At 42.7% G+C, this 27496-nt stretch overlaps 1 protein-coding gene across 3 annotated transcripts in view; it reads left to right on the top strand.

The window, feature by feature from the left end:
- Window positions 1-27496, top strand: part of cabin1 (calcineurin binding protein 1) — a 528604-nt gene that overhangs the window by 69719 nt on the left and 431389 nt on the right. For all 3 annotated transcript variants that reach the window (XM_078553837.1, XM_078553836.1, XM_078553835.1), the window contains exons 14-21: window positions 1527-1676; window positions 4756-4950; window positions 5683-5919; window positions 15377-15527; window positions 18754-18866; window positions 19854-20015; window positions 20957-21163; window positions 22510-22655. In XM_078553837.1, coding sequence (XP_078409963.1) covers window positions 1527-1676; window positions 4756-4950; window positions 5683-5919; window positions 15377-15527; window positions 18754-18866; window positions 19854-20015; window positions 20957-21163; window positions 22510-22655 — 1361 coding nt within the window. The remainder of the gene's footprint in view (window positions 1-1526; window positions 1677-4755; window positions 4951-5682; window positions 5920-15376; window positions 15528-18753; window positions 18867-19853; window positions 20016-20956; window positions 21164-22509; window positions 22656-27496) is intronic.

Below are 27496 nucleotides of genomic sequence, written 5' to 3'. Positions count from 1 at the left end.
TTGAGTTTCGCAAGCCTTGCGGAAACCCACACGACAGTAGCAGTAAAATTTAGTTCTGGGGGCCTGATTTAAATATGTTAACAAAATGTTCCATCTCTCCAAGGCGAGACACTGAGCCCTGGGAAACATGGCACCAGAAAAAAAGATAATGAGTGCGTATGTGATGAGTTGGGGACGTGTTTCTAACTTTGTCATTTTTAACCTTTTTTTCAGTCATCAGTCGTTGCACTGTCAGAGAATTTATTTATTTAAGCCCCTTGCAGCTTGTGTCCATGCTCTTCAGGATCTTCCCATTGAATGTATCACCCCTATCCTTGTTTTACCCCAAAAGTATGTTGCCTCACACCTCTCTGCATTAAGCTTCATCTATTCTCTATTCTACTAACCTGGCTAATGACTGACTTTTGTCTAGAGCAAGTTTTAGTAACATACTCCCAATGCCTAACTCCAAATCATCTATATATACTGAGAACAAAACTGGATGTAGCATTGACACCTGGAGGGCAACGCTTCCAACCCTTCTCCAATCTGAGCAACATCCAATAATCCTAATTCTCTCTCTTGTCTATTGACCGACTTTTAAATCTATGGTACGAGTACCATTTATAATTTTCTTAACCAGCGTCCAATGAATGTCTCCTAAAAATCTATATACGCTACATCTACTGGACTTCCATTATGCAATTGGTCGCTTCAATAAATTTGTCAAACATGACCTGCCTTTAAGAAATCCATGCTGGCTGTCCTTGATTAACCCAATTAATTAAGTGGTTGCTCACTTCATCTCGGATAATGAATGAATTAATTTTAGATGGCAGTCTTAGCATTTTCAGTTCCCTATTTTAATTTCTATTTGCATATTGGGATGACAAAAGAGGCATTATGTACTTTTGCCATACAATCTTGTTTTGAAAGTTGTGTAGTGTAATGCTCATTTCTTTGTTTCTGCTGGGATTTAAGCTAAAGCTATATTTAAGTTCTGACTGTGGTGTTATCTACCTCCTGTGGTAGACAACTTATGCCCAAAATATAATGGTGAAAGATAAATGTTAATCTTATGGCATATTTTCCCTATCACTTCATGCAAGGTTATAAATTTCAGTGCAAAGGAGAGAGTCTGCAGTGCAAAATGTACTTTTGTTTTGAACACAAAGCTTGTGGGCTTGGTAGGGAGCCCAAATTGTTAGTCATACTGGGGTATGCAATGCTTTTCTTTTCTGCTTTTGCTGTCAATGTCAACGTTGTGAGCTTCTAGATCAAATATTGTGCAGACCAGGAATAGCATAAAACTTTCTATCCTATACCTCTGAGCCTGTAGCTAATTGTAACGAAGAGTGTCAAATTATGAACAGGCATGTGCTATCAAATTGTACCCCCTCAGAACTGAGTTGATTTTGTAATCTTTATTGAGGGAAGTGATTTATCAATCTGAATGGGATTCTTATAGATGAGAGGCTAATGTCACAATGCACTCTCACCCTTTTTCCCCACCCACTGATTTCATGTTTCAATATATTTTTTCGCAGGGAGATATGGAGCAAGCTCTGGAGAGCTATGATATCTGCACTAGTTTGTTTTGCAGTTCATTAGGAATTAAGTTGGGAAGCAGGAATAGTGATGGTTTTACTATCAGACTGCCAAATCTACACGTGGATTCTGCCATATCATTGGAGGAGGTACAGACATTTTGCTTTCTACACTGAAAATATTAAGGGACAAAAGCAGGAAAAAACCTTTTTATGCTATTTGGTTATGTACATTAGTGTGATAGCTGTATGCCCTCATTACCGTGGTGCCCCTGTGCTATGTACTATTCGCTTGCTAAGGTAACAGACATTTTTTCCAGCCTTTGCCTGTCTATGAATACTGTTATAAGCCAGTTAGCAGAACATCTGTCATAGGGAAAATGTTAAGCTATTATTAAAGCCGTTATAATAGGGCACTTGGATAAATTCAAGGTAATCAGGCAGAGTCAACATGGCTTTGTGCGAGGGAAGCCATGACTAACCAATTTATTGGAGTTCTTTGAAGAAGTAACAAGTGCTATGGATAAAGAGGAACTGGTGGATGTACTGTACTTAGATTTTCAGAGGGCATTTGATAAGGTGCCTCATTAAAGGTTATTGTGGAAAATAAAAGCTTTTGGCGAGCTAACAGAAACAGAAGCATAAATGGCTCATTTTCTGGTTGGCAGGATGTGACGAGTGTTGTCTCACAGGGATCAGTGCTGGGGCCTCAACTCTACAATTTCTATAAATGGTTTGGATGAAGGGACCGATGGTATGGGTGCTAAATTTGCTAATGGCACAAAGATGGGTAGGAAAGTAAGTAGTGAAGAGGAAATAAGGAGGCTGCAAAAGGATATAGATAGGTTAGGTGAGTGGGCAAAGTTCTGGCAAATGGAGTATAGTGTAGGAAAATGTGAGGTGGTCCATTTTGGCAGAACAAATGAAAAGAGGCATATTATATAAACGGTGAGAGATTGTAGAGCACTGAGATGCAGAGGGATCTGGGTGTCTAGTGCATGAATTGCAAAAGGTTAGTATACAGGTGCAGCAAGTAATTAGCAAAGCTGATAGAATGCTATTGTTTATTGCGAGGGGAATTGAAAGCAAGAGTAGGGAGATTACGCTTCAGTTGTATAGGGCACTGGTGAGACCACATCTAGAATACTGTGTATAGTATTGGTCTCCTTTAAGGAAAGATGTAAGTGCATTATAAGCAGTTCAAAGAAGGTTTACTAGATTAATAGCTGGAATGGGTAGGTTGTCTTATGAGGAAAGGCTGGACAGGCTAGGCTTGTATCAGCTGGAGTTTAAAAGAGTAAGAGGCGACTTGATAAGGTGGATTTGGAAAGGATGTTTCCTCATGTGCGAGAATCTAGAACTCCGGGTCCTCGGGGTCGCTGTTTCAAACTAAGGGGTTGCCCATTTAGGACAGAGGTGAGGAAATCTTTTTTCTCTGATGGTTGTGCGACTTTGGAATTCACTCCCTCAAAAGGTGGTTGAGGCAGAGTCCTTGAGTATCTTTAATGCGGAGGTACATAAGAACATAACATAAGAACAAGGAGCAGGAGCAGGCAATTCAGCCCTTTGAGCCTGCCCCGCCATTCAATACGATCTTGGCTGATCTCATTTCGGCCTCAAATCCAATTTCCTGCTCTCTCCCCATAACCTCTCAACCCGCTACTAATTAAAAATCTGTCTATCTCCTCCTTAAATTTATTCAGTGTCCCGGCATCTATTGCATTCTGAGGCAGTGAATTCCACAGATTCGCGACCCTTGAGAAAAGTAATTCCTCCTCATCTCTGATTTAAATCTACCACCCCTTAGCCTAAAACTATGGCCTCTCGTTCTAGAATGTCCCACAAGGGGAAACATCCGCTCCACGCCTACTTTGTCTATCCCCTTTAGCATCTTATACACCTCAATTAGATCCCCTCTCATCCTTCTAAACTCTAGCGAGTATAGGCCTAAACTGCTCAATCTCTCATAAGACAAGCCCCGCATCTCTGGAATCAATCTAGTGAACCTCCTCTGTACCGCCTCCAATGCAACTACATCCTTCCTCAAGAGACGGATTCTTGATAAGCAGATGGATGAAAGGTTATCAGGGGCAGGCAAGAATGAGGGATTATAATCAGATCAGCCATCATCTTATTGAATGGTGGTGCAGGCTGAAGGGACGAAATGGCCTCCTACTCCTCATTTGTATGTTCGTATGTTATTGCCAGTCTTTGAGGTATCTGTTCAGCATGCAATGGCCTGGGTTGATTTCCCCTGCTGCCCTCCCCACTGACCCCCAACAGATTGTTTTGTTGCTTGTGTAAGTGAAACTGTTAACATGGTGTGAAAAACTGTTCATGAAAACCTGTTTTTTAAAAATTACTGATGGACTTGCAAAAGAACAACAACAGCCAACCTACAGGACCATAAACATTAATTTTATCCATTGATATAGTCTCGTGCATCATTTTCCCTCATTAATAGTGTCGCAAGTCCGTGGGGAGGCCAAACACAGGAAAAAATGGACAATACTTTTTGCCTCAGTGGCTTCCGTTGATTCTCAGTACAAGCCTCTACTTGGAATTCTTTGATTTCCCAGCACAAGTGTGTACCCAACCATTTTCAATTCCCCAGCATTAACCTGTATGAGGCCCTCATCAACTGCCCAAAACAGGCTTATACCCAATCTCCTTTCACTCTCCATGTGCACTGTGGACCTGCAGCAGTCCCCTATATCTGTCCTCTTATCTGTCTGTACAGAGCTCATTTAACAATCCAACAGGAGCCTAACTGACACGAAAGCAAATACTGTGGATGCTGGAAATCTGAAATAAAAACAGAAATTGCTGGAAAAACTCAGCAGGTCTGACAGTATCTATGGAGAGAGAAACAGTTAATGTTTCAGGAGGCTAGCTGAGATTGGGGCTTTGCTTCTTGGAGATTGATTCTGCATCCGTATTTCATTATGCTGTTTTAATATGCTGTTTGTTCTTCTGTACTGTACATCACAGGAGGTGACACCAGAATTTTAAAAATCTGCCTCTATAGTGATGCTGAATGGAAAATTTTACTGTTGAAGTGTTATAAATTCTAAAATGTTGCAGCTTAGAACGAGTCTTGTACAGTTCAAATTTTTGTTGTAACATTTCCAGTATCGTTTAATTTGAACCTCGCAACTCCTCCCTGGTCTCCCTTCGACTTGTGGTGTTTTTAATGGTACTGTGTGTTTTTTTTCTCTGCTCATGTCAGATTGATAAAAAGCTCAAATCGCTGGAGAGATGCCAATCTCTTGAGGAGGTTCAACGTCTGTATGAAATGGGTGAATATGACCAAGTTGTGAAGCTGTTGCGACCCACGTTGACCCTTGGTGCGATTGGCAGAACAAAGCCTCTGGAATTTGTTGCATCCATCCCTGAAAGGCCTGCTCAGCTGCTCCTGTTGCAGGTAACCCTAATGATTTTGAATGTTCTTGTTAGATGGTCAGTAAGGAGCTCATTGCATATTCAGGTTGAAAAGCTTAGCATTTGTGTCCAAGTTATGGTGACCGTAAAAATGATTTATCTAATGAACATGTATCCAGCCTCCTTTTGCTACCTCATAAACATTGTGGACCTGTACCAGCTCAGCTGTAGATAGAAGACAGACCCTTCTGTGCCATTGAAGTGGATTGCCTGATGGCAACTGACTTAGATCAGGCCTTGCCTGAGAAATTGGCCAGTTTGAGTCAGGTCCTACCCAGGAGTTGTTTCAAGTGCAATCGAATTCAGTCAGACCGGGAAGCCCTGAATGAATTTTAAATTTCGGAACGGAGCAAGATGACTCATGTGGAACAGCATAGTTCTCACTGATTTCTATGCTGATAACATGGTGGCCGTATTCTTTTCCAGTGTGCTGGCTGTAGTTAGCAGAGATAACGCTATGGAATAATATAGCCATTCATTCATACACATAGTAGTTATACAAACAAATTGATCTCTAGAATAGTGGAGATATACTGGTATCCACTGGTATCCATCAACCAAACAGCTCATCCTTACCTCTTACTGCAACGTATGTTTACACTTTACATTTATACTAACTGTGGATGATCAAATCAGAGTGGAAAAAAGTCTCCTTTCCCTTTCCATGACCCCACAATTCCAAAGCTTGATGAATGATTTCTCACTTGTTTGTCAGGACTCCCTGCTAAAGCAAAAAGATTACAGGCAGTGCTTGGAGTGTTCTGAAGTTGCGCTAAATGAAGCCATCCAACAGATGAACAATGTATCGTCCTCATCCTCGAAGGAAGAGTGGGTTTCAACAGTGACTCAACTGTTGACAGGGATTGATTATTCCTTATCAGCGGATAACAGTATCCTGGAGGAGCAGTCTGTGAACCCTTGTTTTGTCCGATTTGCCAACAATCTCATCCAGGTAAGCAGGTGCACCTCATTCAGTACAACATTCCACACCTGTATCTTCTATTAGAAGGATGTTGTAACAGTATGTAGCCCAAAGTGTGATAAGTGCATACATACTTTGGCAGTTTACTTCACAGTCGCATTACTTTTGAAAGAAAAGAAAGGCAGAAGGATAGGCACAGAGCATCTGGAATCAGTTGGATAAGTTGACCAACAAATAGCCACTCCTGTAGCAGTACTGAGGGAGTGCTACACTGTCTGAGGTGCTGTCTTTCAGATTAGATGTCCAGCTGAGGCCCCACCTCCCTTCTTCGGTGGATGTAAAAGAACCTCTGTCAAAGAAGAGCAGGGAGTTATCCACAGTGTCATGGTCAATATTTATTCTTCAGTCAACATCACAAAAAACAAATTATCTGAACATTATCACATTGCTGTTTGTGGGAGTTTGCTGAGTGAAAATTGGCTGCTATGTTTCCTACATTGCAACAGTAATTACACTTCAAAGAAGTACTTTTTAAAATTAATCCATGGGATGTGGTGTCACTGGCTAGGCCAGCATTTATTGTCCATCCCTAATTGCCCTTGAGAATGTGGTGATGAGCTGCCTTCTTGAACCACTGCAGCCCCACAGTGCTGTTTGGAAGTGAGTTCCAGGATTTTGACCCAGTGACAGTGAAAGAACAACGATATATTTCCAAGTCTAACAGGACTAGACAGGGTAGATGCAGGAAGGATGTTCCCGATGGTAGGGGAGTCCAGAACCAGGGGTCACAGTCTGAGGATATGGGGTAGACCATTTAGGACTGAGATGAGGAGAAATTTCTTCACCCAGAGTGTGGTGAGCCTGTGGAATTCATTACCACAGAAAGTAGCAGAGGCCAAAACATTATATGTTTTCAAGAAGGAGTTAGATATAGCTCTTGGGGTGAAAGGGATCAAAGGAATGAGGAGAAAGTGAGAGCAGGCTATTAAGTTGGATGATCAACCATGATCATAATGAATGGCGGAGCAGGCTCGAAGGGCCAAATGGCCTACTCCTGCTCCTAGTTTCTATGTTTCTAAGTCAGGATGGTGAGTGGCTTGGAGGGGAACTTGCAGGTGCTGTTGTTCCCATGTATCTGCTACCCTTGTTCTTCTAGATGGTAGCAGTAGTGGGTTTGGAAGGTACTGCCTGAGGAGTCTTGGTGAGTCCCTGAAGTGCATCTTATAAATGGTGCATACTGCGTGCATCTGTGGTGGAGGGAATGAATGTTGGAGGTGGTGGATGGGGTGCCAATCAAGTGGGCTGCTTTGTCCTGGATGGTGTCGTGCTTCTTGAGTGTTGTTGGAGCTGCAAACATCCAGGCAAGTGGAGAGTATTCCATCACACTCCTGACTTGTGCCTTGGAGATGGTGTACAGACTTTGGGAGGGTCAGGAGGTGAGTTACTCACCACAGGATTCCTAGCTTCTGACCTGCTCTTGTAGCCACAGTATTTATATGGCTAGCCCAGTTCAGTTTCTGGTCAATGGCAACCTCCGGGATGCTGATGGTAATGCCATTGAATGTCAAGGGGTAATGGGTACATTCACTCTTGTTGGAGATGGTCATTGCTCTACACGTATGTGTCGCGAATGTTACTTGCCACTTGTCATCCCAAGCCTGGGTATTGTCCGGGTCTTGTTGCATCTTGATGTGGACTTCTTCAGTAGTTGAGGAGTCACGAATGGTGCTGAACATTGTGCAATCATCAATGAACACCCCCACTTGTGACCTTATGATGGAAGGAAGGTCATTGATGAAGCACCTGAAGATGATTGTGCCGAGGACGCTACCCTGAGGAACTCCTACAGTGATGTCCTGGAACCGAGATGACCGACCTCCAACAATCTCAACCATTTTCCTTTGTGCTAGATATGACTGCAACCAGTGGAGAGTTTTCCCCCTGATTCCCATTGACCTCATTGGCTGTAAAGCGCTTTGAGATGTTTGAAGCGCAATACAAAGGTAAGTCTATTTTGGGCTCATAATGAGCAAGGAAGCACAGTGACCTGGGAAGAGTGCTTTGTGAAACGAGTGCTAAGTTGAGGATTTGGTGCAGGTGGGTATTTGGTGTTTTTTTTTATATACCTTTTTTCAACCTCCAGTGTCTGGTGAGTGTACTTTTATCTGCAGGCTAGGAGATTGTAACTTGCTGTCACTTGAGCTAACTAAATTAATAACTAATTGAAAGGTTAGACTGACTTGGCAGATTTGGTGGTGGGTCTGCAACATGTGGGAACTTGTGGAGTGCATTGCAGTCCCGGACCACCATACCTGAGCAACTTTGGCTCAGAGTTGCTGAGTTGGAATCTGAGCGGTAAGCATTGCGGGGCTTCCGGGAGGGTAAGAGTTACCTAGATACTTTGTTCCAGGAAGCGTTCACCCCACTTAGGTAAGGTGGAACTTTGGAGTTAATCAATAGTCAGGGACAGGAGGCTGTGTCTACAAGTCAGGCAGATCCAGCATGCAGTGATAGAAGAGCTTTGACCAACAGGCACAAGGTACTTTCTTCCTGTATGGATGAAAACAAAAACTTCAGAGTACACAAAACTTGCTATCAATTCTGCTGCTTGCCCCTTGGCTTCAGATGTCCTAACCTTAGCTATCATTCTACTATGCAGTAGTTTGTTGAAGGCTTTTTGAAAATCCAAGTATGCTATGTCTGTTACATTACCCTTCTCTCTTCTTCCTTGTACCACTTCAAAAAATACAATAAGGTTGGTCAAGTATAACCTTCCCTTGAGAATTTATGCTGATTATTCATTATACTTTCAGTTTCCAGCTATTTTCTATAACATCTTTGAGCAAAGATTCCATTATCTGTCCTACAACTGATGTTAAACAAATTAGTCTGTAGTTGCCTTGTTCAATCTTTTAGTTTTAACTATAGGGGTAGAATGTTACCTTTGTCGGATGGGCTGGGCGGGGGTGGGCGCGGAGCCGATCGCTGCCCATGATTGGCTCCGCGCCGCCATTTTATGCGGGCGGCCAATTAAGGCCCGCCCAGCATAACGCGCAGCCAGTAGCGACCTGTGCGGGCGAGGGGGTAGGGACAGTCGGGGCCTGCGCTCTTTCGCGTATGCATGTGAAAGAACGCTGCAATCTCCCTGAGGCATGAAGCTGTCTCGGAGATTAAGAACATAATAAAAATTTTTAAAGTAAAAAATTATTTAAACATGCCCCCTTGTGACAGTGTCACATGAGCTGGGACATGTTTGTGAAGTCAATAAAACTTATTTTATACAATCTTCAGAAAACCTCATCCCGCCCATGGTTGAGGTTCCTGAAAAATGCGAAGGCCGCTTGGGCTCTTCGCCTACCAGCCAATCTTAAGGTTGAATGGACAGCGCTGTTAACAACTTAAATTGCTTTTTTAATGGCCTTATTTGGCAGTTGACAGTTCGGCAGGCGCGCAGCTGCCTCCACCGTGCGCCCGCTGAACTAAATATCGAAATGACTTCGGGGCGCACACCCGCATCATCGCGGATCATTTTACACGTCGGCATGTCGGGCACGCCCCCGCACGCCGATGGAAATATTCTGCCCTCGCTTTCCTCAGTCTTCTGACACTATTTCCTTTTCTAATGAATCTGTATAGCCTCTGCCATCTCTTGCCTAATTTTTAGTATATGTGTATGCAAATAGGTTTTATGCTCTCTAAGTTGGATTAGTCTATCAATTATCTCCCCCCTTCCTTTCTTGAATACCTTTATATTTTTTCATCTCTTCTTGCGGCATTATGTCCAGCACATTAGCCTCCCTGGTAAATGTTGTAGCAAAGTAATTAGTGAATATTTCTGTCATTCTCTGTGAGTTGTGAGTTCATTGTGTATCCATTATTCGCCCTGTCCCTTTTCTGTTATTTATATGTATCTCTAGAATACTTTATCAAAGAATATAAAAATAAATAACAATTTAATTTCATAGGTTCTCTTTGACTTCCTGTTTTTTTTTGACTTTCCTAACATTTTTGTATACCCTTTTCTCATCCTTCCCTTTGTTGTCTGTTTGCAGAGTGCATGTATTTTACTTTAGTTTCAACTTTGCCCTTTTTGCCCTTATTTCTTTATTCATCCATGGGCTGTTAATACTTGCTACTCTGTTCTTGCTTTTTAGTGCACTCTCGATCACTGTATTAAATGTTTCCCACTACTCTTCTGTTTCTGTATTCGTCAGTAGATTTTCCAGCTTACTTTCTGTAATTTCATCCCCATCCCCTTAAAAAAAAATCTGCTTTTCTCCAATTTATTAATTTGGTCTTTTCCTTACCCATATCCTTCTCAATTTTTATCTTAGGTTATGTTGCAATTGCTGTTACCCATATCTTCCCCTAAAATACTTTCATCTGTCTGGTTCATTTCCCTTATTGGATCCAGCAGTGCTTCCTCTATTGTCGGAACTTTTACATACTGATAAGAAAGGAGTTCTGAATGTATTGTAAAACTCTATTCCCTGTACCACTTTTGCTGCTGCCTCTTGCCAGACTATTTAGGGCTAGATAAAATCTCCTTTGATTATTATCCTATAGTCTATCTTTTCACATTATATAAAACGTTTCTTCCCCACTTCCTTTCTACTATTGAGATGGCCTATAGTGTGATCGATCTCGTCTTTTATTTTAATCCATGTTTCTAACCTTGGGTTAGTTATGACCCTTTTTTGCTACTGCCACTATGTTACCACTAATTAGTCCAGCTACACCACACATTACTTGCTTCCCTTCCTTTTTTGATTGTTTTAACCTGCAATATTTAGTTGCCAGCCCTGTTCTTCATGTAACGATACTGTACTTCATTTATTGTTACTTCAATGAAACCAGCCCTTCACAGGCCAGTCTTTCAGCCATGTATTCACCTTCTTGACCTGCATAGCTCTTTGCCAAATAATATGTGGGTCAGGTAGTAATCCTGAGATTACCATCTGTGAGGTATTTTAAAAAAATTTGTTTGATCATGCTCCTGTGAAATGCTTAGCGGCACTTCACTACATTTAAGGCCCTATATAAATGCTAGTTGCTGTAAGTGTCCCACAAACAGCGTGAGGTAAAATGAAGTTAATCTGTTGTTGATGTTGGCTGCGAGATCAGAATCGACTTGGACATTTTATTTGAGAATATCATGGATAATTCTTGGTTCCCTTAGGGGAGGCGGTGGCGTAATGGTACTGCCACTGGACTGTCATTCCAGAGACCCAGGGTAATGCTCTGGGGAGCTGGGTTCGAATCCCATCATGGCAGATGGTGAAATTCAATAAAAATAAGATGACCATGAAACTGTTGTTGATTGTCGTATCTGGTGCATGTATACCTACATTATAGCAGTTTGGTGCAACCGAGGGCTTGATAGGACATATCAGAGGGTAATTAAGAGGTTGGGGCCGTTGTGTACCGCTAATGTCCTTTAACTAATGTCCTCACCTGGTCTGGCCTATATGTAACTCCAGATCTGCAGTAATGTGGTTGACTCAGTTATGTCAAACCAATAAAAAGAAATGAAACCACCAGAAGGTACCAGACGACAGCTCTAACAGCTCCATTGACCCTGCAAAGTCCTCCTTACTAACATCTGGGGGCTTGTGCCAAAATTCAGAGAACTGTCTCACAGACTAGTCATTCATACTCACGGACCTTACAGACAATGTCCCAGACACCACCATCACCATCCCTGGGTATGTCCTGTCCCACTGGCAGGACAGAACCAGCAGAGGTGGGAGGGCGTTGCACTGGGACCCCTCTCTCTGACTGCGACCCCCCTCTATCTGACTGCCTTCCTCCCCCTCCCCCTCGCTACCCCCCCCAACCTCCATTTGGTATTGATGTCGCTGTCAAGACCAGCATTTGCCTATCCCAAATTGCATTTGTGAAGGTGATATAAGCCACCTTGAACCACTGCAGTGCATCTGATGCAGGTATACCTGCAATATAGCGGTTTGGTGCAACCGAGGGCTTGATAGGCCATATCAGAGGGTAGTTTAGAGGCTGGGGCCGTTGTGTACCTGAGACACTTTGCAACTTAAACTGTAGAGTCAGTTACATCACACTGACTCTACAGTTTAAGTTGCAATGTGTCTCAGGAGGTGGTGCGGGTAGGAAGCTGTGGCGTAGTGGTATTGTCGCTGGACTGTAATCCAGAAACCCAGGGCAATACTCTGGGGTCCCAGGTTCACGGCAGATGGTGGTATTTCAATTCACTAAAAATCTGGAATTAAAAGACTAATGATGACTAAGAAACCATTGTCAATTGCTGTAAAAACCCATCTAGTTCACTAATGTCCTCCAGGGAAGGAAACCTGCCATCCTTACCTGGTCTGTGACTCGAGACCCACAGCAATGTGGTAAAATCCACTAAAGTGCCTAAAAGTAATGGAAACTGACGGATCACCCAGCATCAACCTAGGCACCGTTAATGACAATGGCAAACTCAGCCCTGTTGACCGTGCAAATTCCTCCTTACTAACATCTGGGTACTAGTGTCAAAATTGGGAGAGCTGTCTCAGACTACTCAAGCAGCAGCCTGACATGGTCACGTTCTCGGAAACATACCTTATTAGACAATGTCCCAGACACAACCAACAGCATCCCTGGGTATGTCCTGTTTCACCGGCAGGACAGACGCAGCAGAGGTGGTGGTACAGTGGTATACAATCAGGAGGGGAGCTGCCCTGGGAGTCCTCAACATTGATTCCGGCCCCCATGAAGTCTCATGGCATCAGGTCAAACATGGACAAGGAAATGTCCTGCTGATTACCATGTACCGCCACCTCGTTCAGCTGATGAACACCACTTGGAGGAAGCACTGAGGGTGGGAAGGGCACAGAATGTACTCTGGGTGGCAGACTTCAATGTCCATCACCAAGAGCGGCTCGGTAGCACCACTACTGACCAAGCTGGCAGAGTCCTAAAGGACATAGCTGCTAGACTGGGTCTGCGGCAGGTGACGAGGGAACCAACAAGAGGGAAAGACATACTTTTTTTTTTATTCATTCAAGGGATTTGGGCTTCATTGGCCTTAGAAAGGTGGTGGTGAGCTGCTGCCTTGAACTGCTGCAGTCCATGTAACTCTACCATATCCTCACCAGCCTGCCTGCTGCAGATATATCTGTCCATGAAAGTATTGGTAAGAGTGACCACGGCACAGTCCTTGTGGAGACAAAGTCCCGTCTTCACATTGAGGATGCCGTTTGCCATGTTTGCATCAGCACCGTCCTAAATGGGATAGATTTCGAACAGGTATAGCAACTCAAGACTGGGCATCCATGAGGCGCTGTGGGCCATCAGCAGCAGCAGAATTGTACTCGAACACAATCTGTAACCTCATGGCCCGGCATATCCCCCAATCTTCCATTACCATCAAGCCAGGGGACCAACCCTGGTTCAATGAAGAGTGCAGGAGGGCATGCCGGGAGCAGCACCAGACATACCTAAATGAGGCGTCGACCTGGTGAAGCTACAACACAGGACTACTTGCATGCTAAACAGCATAAGCAGCAAGTGATAAGCGATTCCACAACCAACGGATCAGATCTAAGCTCTGCAGTCTTGCCACATCCAATCGTGAATGGTGTGCACAGTTAAACAGCTCAGTGGAGGAGGAGGCTGCACAAATATCCCCATCCTCAATGATGGGTGAGTCCAGCACATCAGTGCAAAGGTTAAGGCTGAATCATTTGCAACAATCTTCAGCCAGAAGTGCCGAGCGGGTGATCTATCTCGGCTTCCTCCGGAGGTCCCCAGCATCGCAGATGCCAGCCTTCAGCCAATTCAATTCGCTCCACAAGAAGCGGCTAAAGGCACTGGACACTGCAAAGGCTGTAGGCCTTGACAATATTCTGACAATAGTACTGAAGACTTGTGCTCCAGAACTTGCCACGCCCCTAACCAAGCTGTTCCAGAACAGCTACAACACTGGCATCTACCCAGCAATGTGGAACATTGCCCAGGTATGTCCTGTACACAAAAAGCAGGAATGCAACCTGACCAATGACTGCCCCATCAGTCTATTCTCGGTCATCAGTAAAGTAATGGAAGGGGTCATCAACAGTGCTATCAAGCGGCACTTGCTTAGCAATAACCTGCTCAGACGCTCCGTTTGGGTTCCACCAGGTTCACTCGGCTTCTGACCTCAGTTATAGCCTTGGATCAAACATGGACCAAAGAGCTGAACTCCAGAGGTGAGAGTGACTGCCCTTGACATCAAGGCAGCATTTGACTGAGAGTGGCATCTAGGCGCCCTAGCAAAACTGGAGCCAGTAGGAATCACGAGGGAAAGTCACTGCTGGTTGGAGCTATACCTAGCACAAAGGAAGATGTTTGTGTTTGTTGGAGGTCAATCATCTTGGCTCCAGGACATCACTGCAGGAGTTCCTCAGGGTAGTGTCCTAGGCCCAACCATCTTCAGCTGCTTCATCAATGACCTGCCTTTCATCATAAGGTCAGAAGTTGGGATGTTCGCTGATGATTGCACAAAGTTCAGCACCATTCGCGACTCATCAGATACAGAAACAGCCCATGTCCAAATGAAGCAAGACCTGGACAATATCCAGGCTTGGGCTGACAAGTGGCAAGTAAGATTCGCGACACCTAAGTGCCAGGCAATGACCCTCTCCAACAAGAGAGAACCTAACCATCGACCCTGACATTCATTGGCATTACCATCACTGAATCCCCCACTATCAACATCCTGGGGGTTACCATTGACCAGAAACTGAACTGGACCAGCCATATAAATACTGTGGCTACAAGAGCAGTTCAGAGGCTCAGAATCTTGTGGCGAGTAACTCACCTCCTGACTCACCAAAGCCTGTTCACCATCTACAAGGCACAAGTCAGGAGTGTGATGGAATACTCTCCACTTGCTGGGCGCATGCAGCTCCAACAATAGTCGAGAAGCTTGACACCATCCAGGACAAAGCAGACTGCTTAATTGGCATCCCTTCCACAATTATTCACTCCTTCCACCAATGACCAACAGTGGCAGCAGTGTGTACCATCTGCAAGATGCACTGCAGGACCTCACCAAGGCTCCTTGGGCAGCACCTTCCAAACCCATGACTGCTACCCTCTAGAAGGACAAGGGTAGTAGACACATGGGAACAGCATCACCTGGAAGTTCCCCTCCAAACCACTAGCAAGCCACTCATGATCCTGACTTGGGGAAATATATCGCTGTTTCTTCACTGTCGCTGGATCAAAATCCTGGAACTCCCTCCCTAACATCACTGTGGGTGTACCTACAGCACAGCGACTACAGTCGTTCAAGAAGGCAGCTCACCTCCACCTTCTTAAGGGCAGTTAGGGATGGGCAATAAATGTTTGCCTAGCCAGCAAAGCCCACATCCCGTAAATGAATTAGAAAAGCACCAATGTGCTGTGTATTTTTAATGGACAGATCGCTAACTGTCAAAAATCAAATGGTAGATATTAACCTGTGTATCTGTTTGTATCATCGTAGATCATTGACTGCAGCATGGGGATATCTGAAGATTCCAAAGAGCCAGCTGTGTCATCCGTGCTTCCGTGGATCACCTTGTACAGGATCATAAAACATGAGGAGGAAGAGTTTGACACTCTTCGCCGCCAGCATTGTAAAAGTGAAGATTCAGGTCAGTGTTGCTCTCTGGTTTTTGGGATGAAGGAAGTTCAATATCGCGTCTCGCAAGGTTTAGGCATACCAATAATTTTACTCTGCTTATTCTTTAGTTAGTTTAAAAAAAAATGGTGACTGTTTTTATATATTGAGCTACGTTTCAGTGCAGGTGATTAGAATCCCTTGGGTTTAAGGAAACTATATACCAGGATTAAAGGTGTTGCTTTAACTGGATGGCAGGACCCAAGGGTGATATCATCTGTTATGTTGTTCTGTTTGTCTCCCAAATGTGGTTTGACCCTTTTGGCTCCTTGGTTTCCCAATGACTTTTGGCGTAATCTGCTTCCTTAAGTTTGAGAACACCCCTTTCCAACCTTTATCTCCTTAACCTATACTTTGGTAGTTATTTGCTTATAACCTGTGATCTGATCCTCTCCAGGTATTCTTCCATGGTTGGTTTGGTTTCCAAATCTTATAGCTGGGTCATTTAATTCTGTGGCTTGACCAGGTGTTATGACTTCAGTAGAGACCAGTAACTATTTTTTAAAGTAAATGAAATTCAAAATCTTAGTTATTTACTAAAAGAATAAAGCCACAAGATTCCATAGTTTAAAACAGAAAAAAATGTACTATACAAGAGTCAACAAAGCAAACAATACATATTATCTATTCTATACTCTAACATCCAGAATTAACATGAGTTAAACATGAATTAACAGGCAAATTATGGTCAATTGAAAAATAAGAATTGCAAAGTAATTTGAAGATAAATTCTTCAAATTACTTTGTAATTCTTATTTTTCAATTGACCATAATTTGCCTGTTAATTCAAGATAGATCTTGTGAATTGGCTCAACAGTGCTCCTAGATTTTGGTGATCACATTCAGTCTCAAAGTCCCTCCTCGCAAAGAATTTCAGCTCCTCTCCTATGAGCTAGTCTGATCTCCAGCTGACAGCAACTCACAACCAACCCAAGTTCCACGGGCAGTCTTCAACAGAAGTAGCACACTTGCAGATGATGCTCAATTTGGTTTGAATGGGGTAGACTCACCAATATTGTCTTCTAGTAACAGATACGGAAACAGCTGCAGCTCCTTATTCTCAGCTTTTGAATTTAGGCTCTGCCGCCTTCAAGTTGCTGGTTTTGCACCACTGGACTCATCAACTGCTAATGCTCAGCTTGGACCAATCTGTCTCCTTTTATATCTTTCGAACAGGTTGAATTTGGCAGAATTTTTGGTTTCCAAACATCAATTTGTTTTTGTTTAGAAATGGGGAGGGTCAGTTTTCTTTCTATGTTTCTATTCCCCTTTCAGTTCCGTTTCTGTCTTCGTTATGGTCTGCCTCAGAAGATAAAAGTTGAATTTAAAAACAAATTCCCTTAAGACTCTCATCAACATATGTTAAATCATTAGTGTTTCAGAGAGGTGAGGGTATTTCCTTTGGCTTCCCATGAGTTTTTTTTCTCACCAGCTCCCCCCTCCAATCCTAAATGCTTATTGACATCTGGTTTGACAGGTGACACTGGTTTGTCATGCACTGCGATTCCACTTCGTTTGGGAGCAGGAGCCAGTGAGGGTAAGTATGCCGGAGCATAGGAACAGGAGTAGGCCATTCAGTCCATCGATCCAGTTCAGTTAAACAATGGCTGACCTGTATCTCAATTTCATTTGTCTGCCTTGGTCCCACTCCCTTGGTGTCCTTACCTGACAAAAATCTATCAACCTTAGTTTTGAAATTTTTCAATCGACTCTCAAGTCTCAACATTTTTTGGGGAGAGTTCTGGGTTTCTACTACCATTTGTGTGAAGGAAGTGTTTCCTGACATCATCCTTAAACAACCTACCTCTAATTTTAAGCTTATACCTCCTTGTCTGGTCTCCCCATCAGAAGAAATAACTTCCTACTATTTACTGTATCTTTTCACCATCTTGAACGCCTTAATTGAATCACTCCTTAATCCTCTGTACTCCAGGAAGAACAAGCCTAATCTGCAATAAAAACAAAGTGCTGGAAAAACTCAGCAGGTTTGGCAGCATTTGTGGAAAGAGAAACAGAGTTAACAGAGTTGAATGTGACTCTTCTTCAGAACCCCTAGTCTGCACCCTGTTTTAATAGTGAAACCCTTGTAGCACAATTATTCTGGTGTGTCTGCACTGCACTCTCCCCATGCCAATATATCCTTCCTGAGGTGTGGTGCCCAGAACTACATAATACTCTGGACAGTGTCCAACCAGTGCTTCATGCAACTATAGCATAACTTCTACTTGTTTATATTCCAGCCATTTGAGGGGAAGGCTGACAATCCATTAGCCCTTTAAATTGTTTATATCTATGCACTAATTTTTATTGATTTCTGTAAAGGGGCCCATGAATCTATTGCTCTTCCACAGTTCCTAGCTTCTCATCATTTAGAAAGTACTCTTGGTCTATCTTTCTTGGGTCCAAAGTGGATGATCTCCTGCATTGAACTGTGTGTTGGGCTATTAGCAGCAGAATTCTGTATAAACTGCAGTTTATGAATGGAGGAGGATGGGATGGAGCCTGTAGAGAATTCTAGCAATTTAGCTTGCAGGTGACGAAGGCACAGATGAGGGCTTCAGTGATCAGACTAAGGTTGAGGTTCGACCAGAAGTAAATGTTACGGAGGCAGTAGGTGTTCTTTATGATTGAGAACGTGCAGGATCAATAACGCAGCTCAGGATTTAAGGGAATCTGAGGTTGTGAATATTTTGGTGAAGTTTAAGATTTCTTGGTTGAGGTGTTATTGAATGGCCACCTCTGTTACTGGGCACTTGTTGATGCTGAAGATAGAATCTACAATTCCTGACCAAAGATGGTCAGACAGAAGGCTTGTTTCTTTTTGGAGAAATTATTCTGCTCTTCCTCTCATGGTGCCGGCAGCTAATGGATGAGATACCAGATGGCACTCATTCTTCATCTGAGGATTCAGACAGTAGGTGTTGGCAGGTTGTATGCTCACAGGAGGCATTGCAACTCAGCCCAATCCTGCCCGGATACTCATGCTTGGAACTCCTGCTGGAAAGCAAACTTGACTTGAGTTTGGGGAACTTTGCTGTTTTCCACTCCGCAGCTCAGGGACGTTGAGGTTAGTTGTATCACACTGGTTAAGGCAATTGGCCAGCACCACCCTATTTCATTCTGCTCATTGTTAACGCAATAAAGGGTGCATTTCTCCAGAGCTTTGTTTCAATTCCTCTCGATGGCTCTGTATTTTATAGATTCCGAAACTCCAATGTTGCCTTCCTCTCTGATGTTGCTGAACACAGCACATGAGTACCTGGGACGGAGATCCTGGTGCTGTAATTCTGATGGAGCATTGCTGAAGTTTTATGTAAGTAGCTTGGTTTAGAATTTAATGTATATCTAAATTGATGTATCAGAAAAGACCACTCGCGTACTCTGTCTTCCTCTTCCCATATTAGAATATGTTCTGTAGACTTTGTGATAAGATTAGAGGACTCATTCAGCTCGTTATTGAGAAATTCAGCAATAGTAGTGGAGAACTCAAGCCTTTAATCACTAAAGCCTTTATAATGCATTGATCTTGAGGCTATTGCTGAATCTTACTGCTGGTATGTGAAGTGGTAAAGTCACACTGTTGCAATAGGAAGCTGTGAATAGGAATGCTTGCTGATGCTGTACTTGATACACAAATTGCACAAGAAATCTTTTTCCATATAAAGCAGCCATAGAGGGTTCAGAGTTCATTCCAATTTCTGTGTGTACTGACCCTCCCCAGAGTGATCTTGGGGGTACCATCAAAATGTGGAAAATTCCTTCCTTGGTTCTTGTGCTTTGTGGATGGATTAGACTTGTATTGTATGTAGAACTAGATTTAAGAGGATATACTTATTAGCCAAGGCTGAACAGGCTGTAACTCTTGTTTGAGAGAAGAGAAGGCTGTGGGTGTTTTCTTGGAGATCTTTAAAATAATGAAAGGGTTTGGTGGGTAGACGTAGAGGAAATGTCTGCGCTTGCCTAGGTTCCATGAATATAAGATGATCACTAAAACAAACTCCTGTATAAGGCATGTAGGGGGAACTTATTTACCCAGAGAATGGCTAGAATGTGGAACTCACAATTAGAAGATGTAGTTGAGACGAATAACAGATTTAAGCGAAAGGTAGATAAGGACACGAATGAGAAAGAAATAGCATATGCTGATAGGATTAGATGAAATAGGATAGGAATAGTCTTGTGTGGCGCATAAACACTAGTATTGACCAGTTGGGTGGAATGGCCTGTTTCTGTGCAGTACATTTGATGTAATTCAGTGGTGTGGTGGTTTACATAATGAGAAACAAGCCTTTCTTGATAGGTTCGAGTTCTTCAGAAGGAGCTGTCTGCTTCAAGACCTGAAGATGCCCACCCCTTCAAAGAGGAGCTGGAGACTGCCCTCGAGCAGTGCTTTTACTGTCTATATGCCTATCCTAGTAAGAAGAGTAAAGCCAGATATCTGGAGGAACACTCTGCTCAGCAGGTATATAGTTATGTGCACACACTGTTACAAGTTAGATAAAATGGGATAGTTTATGATGTAGAATGCGGTGCCAGAAACCTTTGCACTGAGTTGTGAAATTAGCCCAGTGAATGTTGATTAACCTTTAATTGCTTTCAAAACGTTTGACATTCTGTCTGTGTGTGTGTGTGTTTGGGAATTGAGCACTTTGCATGTTTTAATGAACTGGAGAGAGGATATCTGTTATATTTTTAGTTTGCTTCGCAAATATGGACACTGATGAGTTTGTTGCTGAGCAGCTAGGGATTTAACAGTGTAAACAAGAAGTGTGGAAATTGTGGCCCCTGAGCTGTTTGCAACCCTTTGAAACTGTTCTCCATTCCACTTGCACTTGCATTTCTCAGTAGCTTATCCATTTTAAATTTCACCTACCTGGAGGCTTGAAAAGGACTTTAAGTGTCACTGTCTCTTTGGCGAATAAATCCTGAATCTGTTGGTTATCAGCAGCTTACAATATCTGAAAATTAATGGAAACACTTATTTTGGTTGCACGTGACCTCTGAGGCTCCATGGTACCCATCTATGTGGCCCATGAAATTAAAAAGCTCAGACCCATGCCACAAATGCAGCTCCAGTTCTTCACACTTGAGTGTCATTAGCCTTGGCTATGTTGCAGCCAGGAGGCACCAAGCAGAAGCTAGATAGTTCTCCACAGAGAGAGAGCCTTATATAAAAATAAAATACTGTGGATGCTGGAAATCTGAAATAAAACCAGAAAATGCTGGAAAAACTCATCTGTGGAGCAAAACAAAGTTAATGTTTCGAGTCAGATATGACTCTTAGTCATCTTAAATTGCTCATAAGAATCATCTTATATTGCTATCACTTCCCTCCTTGTGGCTGTTCTTCAAAGCGAATCCAGTAGCTTAATGTCAATTATCACCCTTTTCTCTGAACTATAGGTGGAACTGGGTTGGAATGATGCAGAGTTTATGTTTGACTACTTCAAGCCCAAGAATTACCCAGAATTCGATAGCTACAAGACCAGCACTGTGTCTGCAGATCTGGCAAACCTTTTGAAGAAGATTGCTGCGATAGATCGAGATGAGGATAACCTGCCTCTCTCAATAGAGAGTGTAACAGCCTATATAGAAGGCTCTGTTGACACGGTAATGTCAATACTACTTGTAGTGGAACTGCCAAAGGCTAAACTTCTGAATTTCAACTAAACAGTTTTTTATATTAAAACAGAAATCTTCTGATAACTATAGGGTAAATACACTGTGATGCATCACTGAGCTTAACAAGCCAAGAATATTAAGATTTTGACTTCTGATCTGTGTTTAGTCAGCTGTAGGTGGGCTGCAGCCAGCTTTGTGTCTGTGCTAGAGAGGGGATGGTCAAACTGGCTACTGCTCCTGATTGCTGCACAGTGGCTGACATTGGAAATTATCTCTGACTGTGTGTACAAAATCAAAGTGGAGATAGGATTAGCTTTGATGTGACATTCTCCATGGTCAAATAGCATGTGTGTTTTCAGAGCTTGGTGATGTCATTGGACTCATTTGTGATTCCTGTGCCACTGCTTCTAAACTGAGGATTTCATTTTTTTTTATCAGCTGAACCTCCCGCTTTTAAAGATTGTTTTATCTGATTGCCCAAGTATTTCTGGTCATTTCCCTAAACTTTTACCCTGTAATGTGTGTTTTTACTCATTTTTCCTTGCAAAGTGCCCCAGCTCACATTCTGTACTTCAAATTTCCTCCGATAGCTTAACCCAACAACTTCCTCTAAGCCCTTCTGAAGCTGCTCGCTGCACCCTTCATGGTTCATTACACTGCTTATTTTTTCATCTGTAAATCTTGATATTGTGCCCCAATGTTCTGGTTCAGATATATGGTATGCAGCCTGAATGCTAACCCTTAGAGTCACCACTGATACTGCAGTCTGAAAAATGTCCAATAGTTACTCCTTTTTGTTTTCTGTCCTTCACCCAACTTCCTATCCATGCTGCCATATTCCCTTCAATAGCATGTGCTTTAATTTAGATATATAATTTATTCCATTCTCCCTTCTTGAGAAAAGATTATGTTGGCATCCTTCCAATCATTTGGCACAACTTTCTTTACACATTGCTTCATATAATGGCCAGGTTTTTTTTGTTTAACACTGTACAACAATTGTAACTGTACATGGAGACTTCCATTGAGCCATTTAAATCCCTGTTATGCAGTTTGCGTTGAAGACAGCTGTTGGGAATGTAACCATTTTTATCCAAGTCAAATCCCGAACTATGTATCTGTAGAGGCGGGGAAAGAGAAAAGTTTCAACTGCATTGTTTAGTGAATGAATAGCAATTCAAAACTATTTTTTGGAAGTTTACATTTTCAGTTTTATTTAGATAAATTTAGATTTGGGTTTCTACCTGTGAGCGCCTATCTGTTTGGTGAAGGTTGAAGCTTTGAGTTTGATTAAGGCAGACTTCATGCTGTTTCTTTTTGTCTTTGTCTTCTAGGTGCCAGCACTCCCTGAAGGAGCAGATTCTGGGTTTCCTCTTGTTAATGAGTTGTATTACCTCCTGGCTGACTATCATTTCAAGAACAAAGAACAGGCTAAAGCTATAAAATTCTATATGCATGACATCTGTGTCTGTCCAGCCAGGTACAACCTGTTAGTTACATTGGTATTGACCTGGAACCAGGAAAATCAACCATGATGACATTGTGGGATGCTCAGTATTTGACAGATGGTTAGAGTGTGCTAGTTATGACTGAGTACCCATCACTCCATGTCGTGCACATACAGTAAGAATTAAGCCGAATTTGAATGGCCTTGGGGAAACCTTGTGTTGTAGCATTGTGTAAGTGACAACTTACTGTCAGAGATAGTTGGTACCAAATGTCTCCTACTGATACTGGAGATGGGCAGTGCTTGTTCTATTGCACAAAACCAGTTGGTGAGGGATAGAACTGGAGCCAATCTTTATATACTTATATTTATTTAGAGTTACACATTATAGAAATACATCTCCAAATCCACCACAGTTCCAGTATTTATAAGAAGATCAAGTGAATCCCTAGTTAATGCTCACCACCTGCATATAATTAAACACAGTTAGTATACAATTCACAGTGCTGTGGTATGACCTTGTATTATGAGGAGGAACTTCTTTGCTTGGAGTGGTTAGAATGTGGAACTGGCTATCACAAAGAGTGGTTGAGGCAAAAAGCTTAGAAATAGTAAAGGCAAACCTACATGTACCTGAGGAGAAAGGAAAATAAGGATACATTTGGCTGAGGTAAGGTGGGAAGAGGCACTTATTTATATGTTCATGGGATGTGGGGGCTTCAGTGATGTCGATGCCATTGAATGTCAAGGGAATGTGTTTAGATTCTCTTGTTGGTGATGGTCATTGCCTGGCACCTGTGGATGTGAGTGTTACTTGCCACTTACCAGCCCAAGCCTGAATGTTGTCCGGGTCTTGCTGCATGTGGGCATGGACTGTTTCAGTATCTGAGGAGTTGTGATTGGTAATGAATATTGAAATCATTAGCGAACATCCCCACTTTTGAACTTATGATGGAGGGAAGCTCATTGATACATCAGCTGAAGATGGTTAGGCCTAAGACTCAGCCCTGAGGAATGCTGGTGGCAATACCCTGGGACTGATTTGATTTGGCTTCCAACAACCACAACCATCTCCCTTTGTGATAATTATGACTCCAGCCAGTGGAGAATTTTCCCCCTGATTCCCATTTGACTTCAAATTTATTAGGACTCCTTGATGCCACACTTGGTTAAATGCTGTCTTGGTGTCAAAGACAGTCGCTCTCCCCTCAACTCCCCTGGAATTCAGCTCTTTTGTCCAAATTTTGACCAAGGCTGTAATGATGTCTGGAACTGGTGGCCTTGGCAGAATCAAACTGAGCATCAGTGAGCAGGTTATTAGTGGCCAAGTGCCTCTTGATAGCACTTTTAACGACACCTTTGTCACTTTGATGGTTGAGTGTGGACAGATGGAGCTGCAATTGGCCAGATTGCATTTGCCTGCTTTTTGTGGAAAGGATGTACATGTGCAATTTTCCACATTGTTGAGTAGATGCAGCTGTATAGTTCTACTGGAACCGCTTAGCTAAATGAAGTGGCTAGTTCTGGAGTACATATTTGGCCCTACAGCTGGGATGGTGTCAGGGCCGATTAGTTTTTGCTATCTCCAGTGCGCTGCACCTTTTCTTGGAATCAGTTGGTTAAATACTGGCTTCTGATGATGGGGAACCTCGGCAGGAGGCCAAGATGGATCATCCACTGGGTGCTTCTGGCAGATGATGGCTGCAAATGCTTCAACCTTGTCTTTGGTACTAACATGCTGGCCTCCGCTATCGCTGAGGATAGGATTGTTACCTCCTCCCGTTAGTTGTTTAATTGTCCACCGCCATTAACAATTGGATGTAGGTTACGGAGGTTTGATCCACTGGCTGTGGGATCGCTTTACTCTGTCTACAGCATGCTGTTTCCACTGTTTAGGATGCTTGTAGTCCTGTGTTGTTTGCCAGGTTGGCATGTCATTTTTAGGCATGCCTGATGCTGTTTCTGGTATACTGTTCTAAAAGCTGTAAAATTCTAGACGATTCTCTTTATATCCTAAAATGCTCTGGGGCATGCACAGCCTTGATTTGGATAAACCATTAATCTTATTGACATCCTAGCTCAGATTATAGAAAGGCTAGTACTTGTACAGTACCTGAGGAATGCCTTAGTGTGGTCATACTTGATTTTTGTGCACAGCATTGAAATGAGTGACAGTTAGTTATGTTCCCAGTGATGTTGGTTCAGGGTGAAATGTTGGCCAAGAAAGTAGAAAGATTGTCTGCTTTTCAAAGATGGCCATGGGATCTCTTTCTTTGTTCCTGAATATGTAGGCAGGATCTTGGTTCAATGCCTGGATGACACCTTCGTGATTGCATTAGGGTGTTGTCCCAGGTGCTGTATGTTCTTATATTTGTATCTTATGCCTTTTAAATCCTGATTTGGAATTTGAATCCACAATCCAAGGTAACTCAAGTTTATACACCTTTGAGCTTTTATGCATTTAATAATTTTGCCAGCATGGCCTTGACACTCTGTTTCAAGCTTCTTTCGTGGGATTATGCATCAGAATCATTCACTATCTTTGGACATGCTTCAAAACAAATGAGCTCCTTATTAAGGATTCAAGATGCTGGCACTAGGTGTCATGTTTCAGCTAAAAAAAATGTAGGTTTATGTAAAAGCAAAAAACTGTGGATGCTGGAAATCCAAAACAAAAATAAAAATACCTGGAAAAACTCAGCAGGTCTGGCAGCATCTGCGGAAAGGAACACAGTTAACGTTTCGAGTCCGTATGACTCTTCAACAGAAGTGTCTGTTGAAGAGTCATGTGGACTTGAAACGTTAACTGTGTTCCTCTCCACAGATGCTGCCAGACCTGCTGAGTTTTTCCAGGTATTTTTATTTTAGGTTTATGTAAAGCTTGCCAGGTCCTCAGGATGCCTTGCAGTGTTTTGCTGCCTGCCAATAAATTACTTCTGAACTGTAATCACTGTTATGTAGCCAATGTGGTAACCAATGTCCAGTTCATCAAGAACCTTGATAGTTCATGAAACAACAGTGAGATAATATCCAGTTAATTTGTTTGGGCATTGGTTGAGACACAACTGTTGGCCAGGGCAGTGGGAGAACACCCCTGCTCTTGTTTAACTACTGCTATGAGATCTTTTATGTCCGTCTAAGCATCTGAAAAACAGCACCTCAAATAACACTTCTGTGATGTGCCTTGGGATGTTTTCCTACTTTAAAGGTGCTGTAGAAATTCCTCCTCTCCACCTCAGTGAACTACAAGTATGCAGGGCCTTATCCCTTTAATGGTTGCTAGACTCCTCCTTACAACCTTTCTGACCCTGTGCAAAGGATTCAATACCATCAGAAAGTTCATTCACTGCTATCTGACTTGACCCCAGTTATGTCCTCTTTAAATGCCTGAGATTTGTTTTATGACACTCAGTTGATTGCCAAGGATTTATCCTAGACCTACCCTATCAATAAGTGCCTAGATTTACACACAATGTGCTGAAGGAAGGGGACCACAGTATTCTCCCTGGAGGCTCCAGTCTTTTATTTTCAGAGGATTTTAATGCATGCACCACTTGGAGCTTCAGTGCATTGGCTGTAGGGGTGCTTCATTCTGAATTTCACACTGATGTCAAGGAATGATGTTCAAGGTGTGTAGGGATGGCGAATAAATATGTTTGCCTAGATTGCCTGCAGTCCAAGAATGAAGCTTGACAAAAAGTGCTTCTTAAATCCTGTCCTTTGGGCATTGCGTGTTGCATGTATAGCTAACAGATTGCTGTACTATTGCCGCCTTTGGTGTGTGACAAAAGGGTACATTTGTGCTCTGTATACCCTGGAAGGGAAGGGAAGTATTGAAATGAGAGTTGTTTGGGTCTTTGCCACAAGTTAATGAAATAATACATAGTGCCATTGTATCTCATTCAGCCACCAATTTGTTGGCTGTTGTCCATGCACTTCCCATTCCCAGCAGGGGAAATATATCGGTTGGAGTTTGATTGCAAGTCCAGGTGTATGTATTCATAGTAGTTCAACATATACTGACAAGGATCTAACCAGACCAAAATGTTGTGTTGTTAGGTAAGTTGGGTTGGTTTGTCCATCAGAAGTCCACTGACTGCAGCTGGTAGCAAAAGCAGACCATGGCCCCTTTCCCAGTCAGTAACTACCACTTATTGACACAAGCTATTGTGTGCAATAGGAGACGATGTATACACGGGGCTCAAGGTGAAGCCCATGGCTTTGCTTACTTACCCTCAAATGGATGGTGTTACCACAATTCCATAAGAGCTAAAGCATCAAGTTATGTAGCTACCTTTTGATGGAAATAATATTTGGAAGATTAGGTGAAAGACCTAATAGAAGTTCTTAAAATTGCAAGATTTATGGATAATTTTGGATGTGGCTTAAAAAAAAGACTTGGTAAGGTGACTCTTAATGTATTTAGGGACTAAAGTAAAGTTTGGTGTAGCAATTGCACTTTCATGCCTCACCGGAGGATACCTGAAGCCCATTTATTTCTTTGAATGCAGCCTACACTTCTAAGGTGTTAAGAGACATGGTTTTAGGCACCTGGCAACCTAGAATTGGCAACAATAAGGCCAGTCTTTGAGTATTTGCAGACTTAAATGTCTGACGAATCAGCATTTATCCAGAAAACCTTGAATGGGGGTGGGGGGGGGGCCTGATCATGGTCCTTTTGGTGGAATGAAGCCCAGTTGGTTCTTGGTACTGGAGCATGAAGTGACACTAAAGCTGAACACTTGGCATGATGTAGGAAGGAGAAGAGGCCATATCTTCTGTTAGTAGTGGAAAACCAGGTAAAGAAGGTAGAACTGTAAGCACTATGTATCATGTTTGCTTTCTGAAATATGAATTCTTTGGTGTCTTTATGG

Source organism: Cetorhinus maximus, chromosome 12 (genome assembly GCF_964194155.1).
Source record: "Cetorhinus maximus chromosome 12, sCetMax3.hap1.1, whole genome shotgun sequence".
In the NCBI taxonomy this organism is placed as follows: domain Eukaryota; kingdom Metazoa; phylum Chordata; class Chondrichthyes; order Lamniformes; family Cetorhinidae; genus Cetorhinus; species Cetorhinus maximus.
Note: the sequence above shows the minus strand (reverse complement) of the source record. Positions and strands in the feature narration are given on the sequence as shown.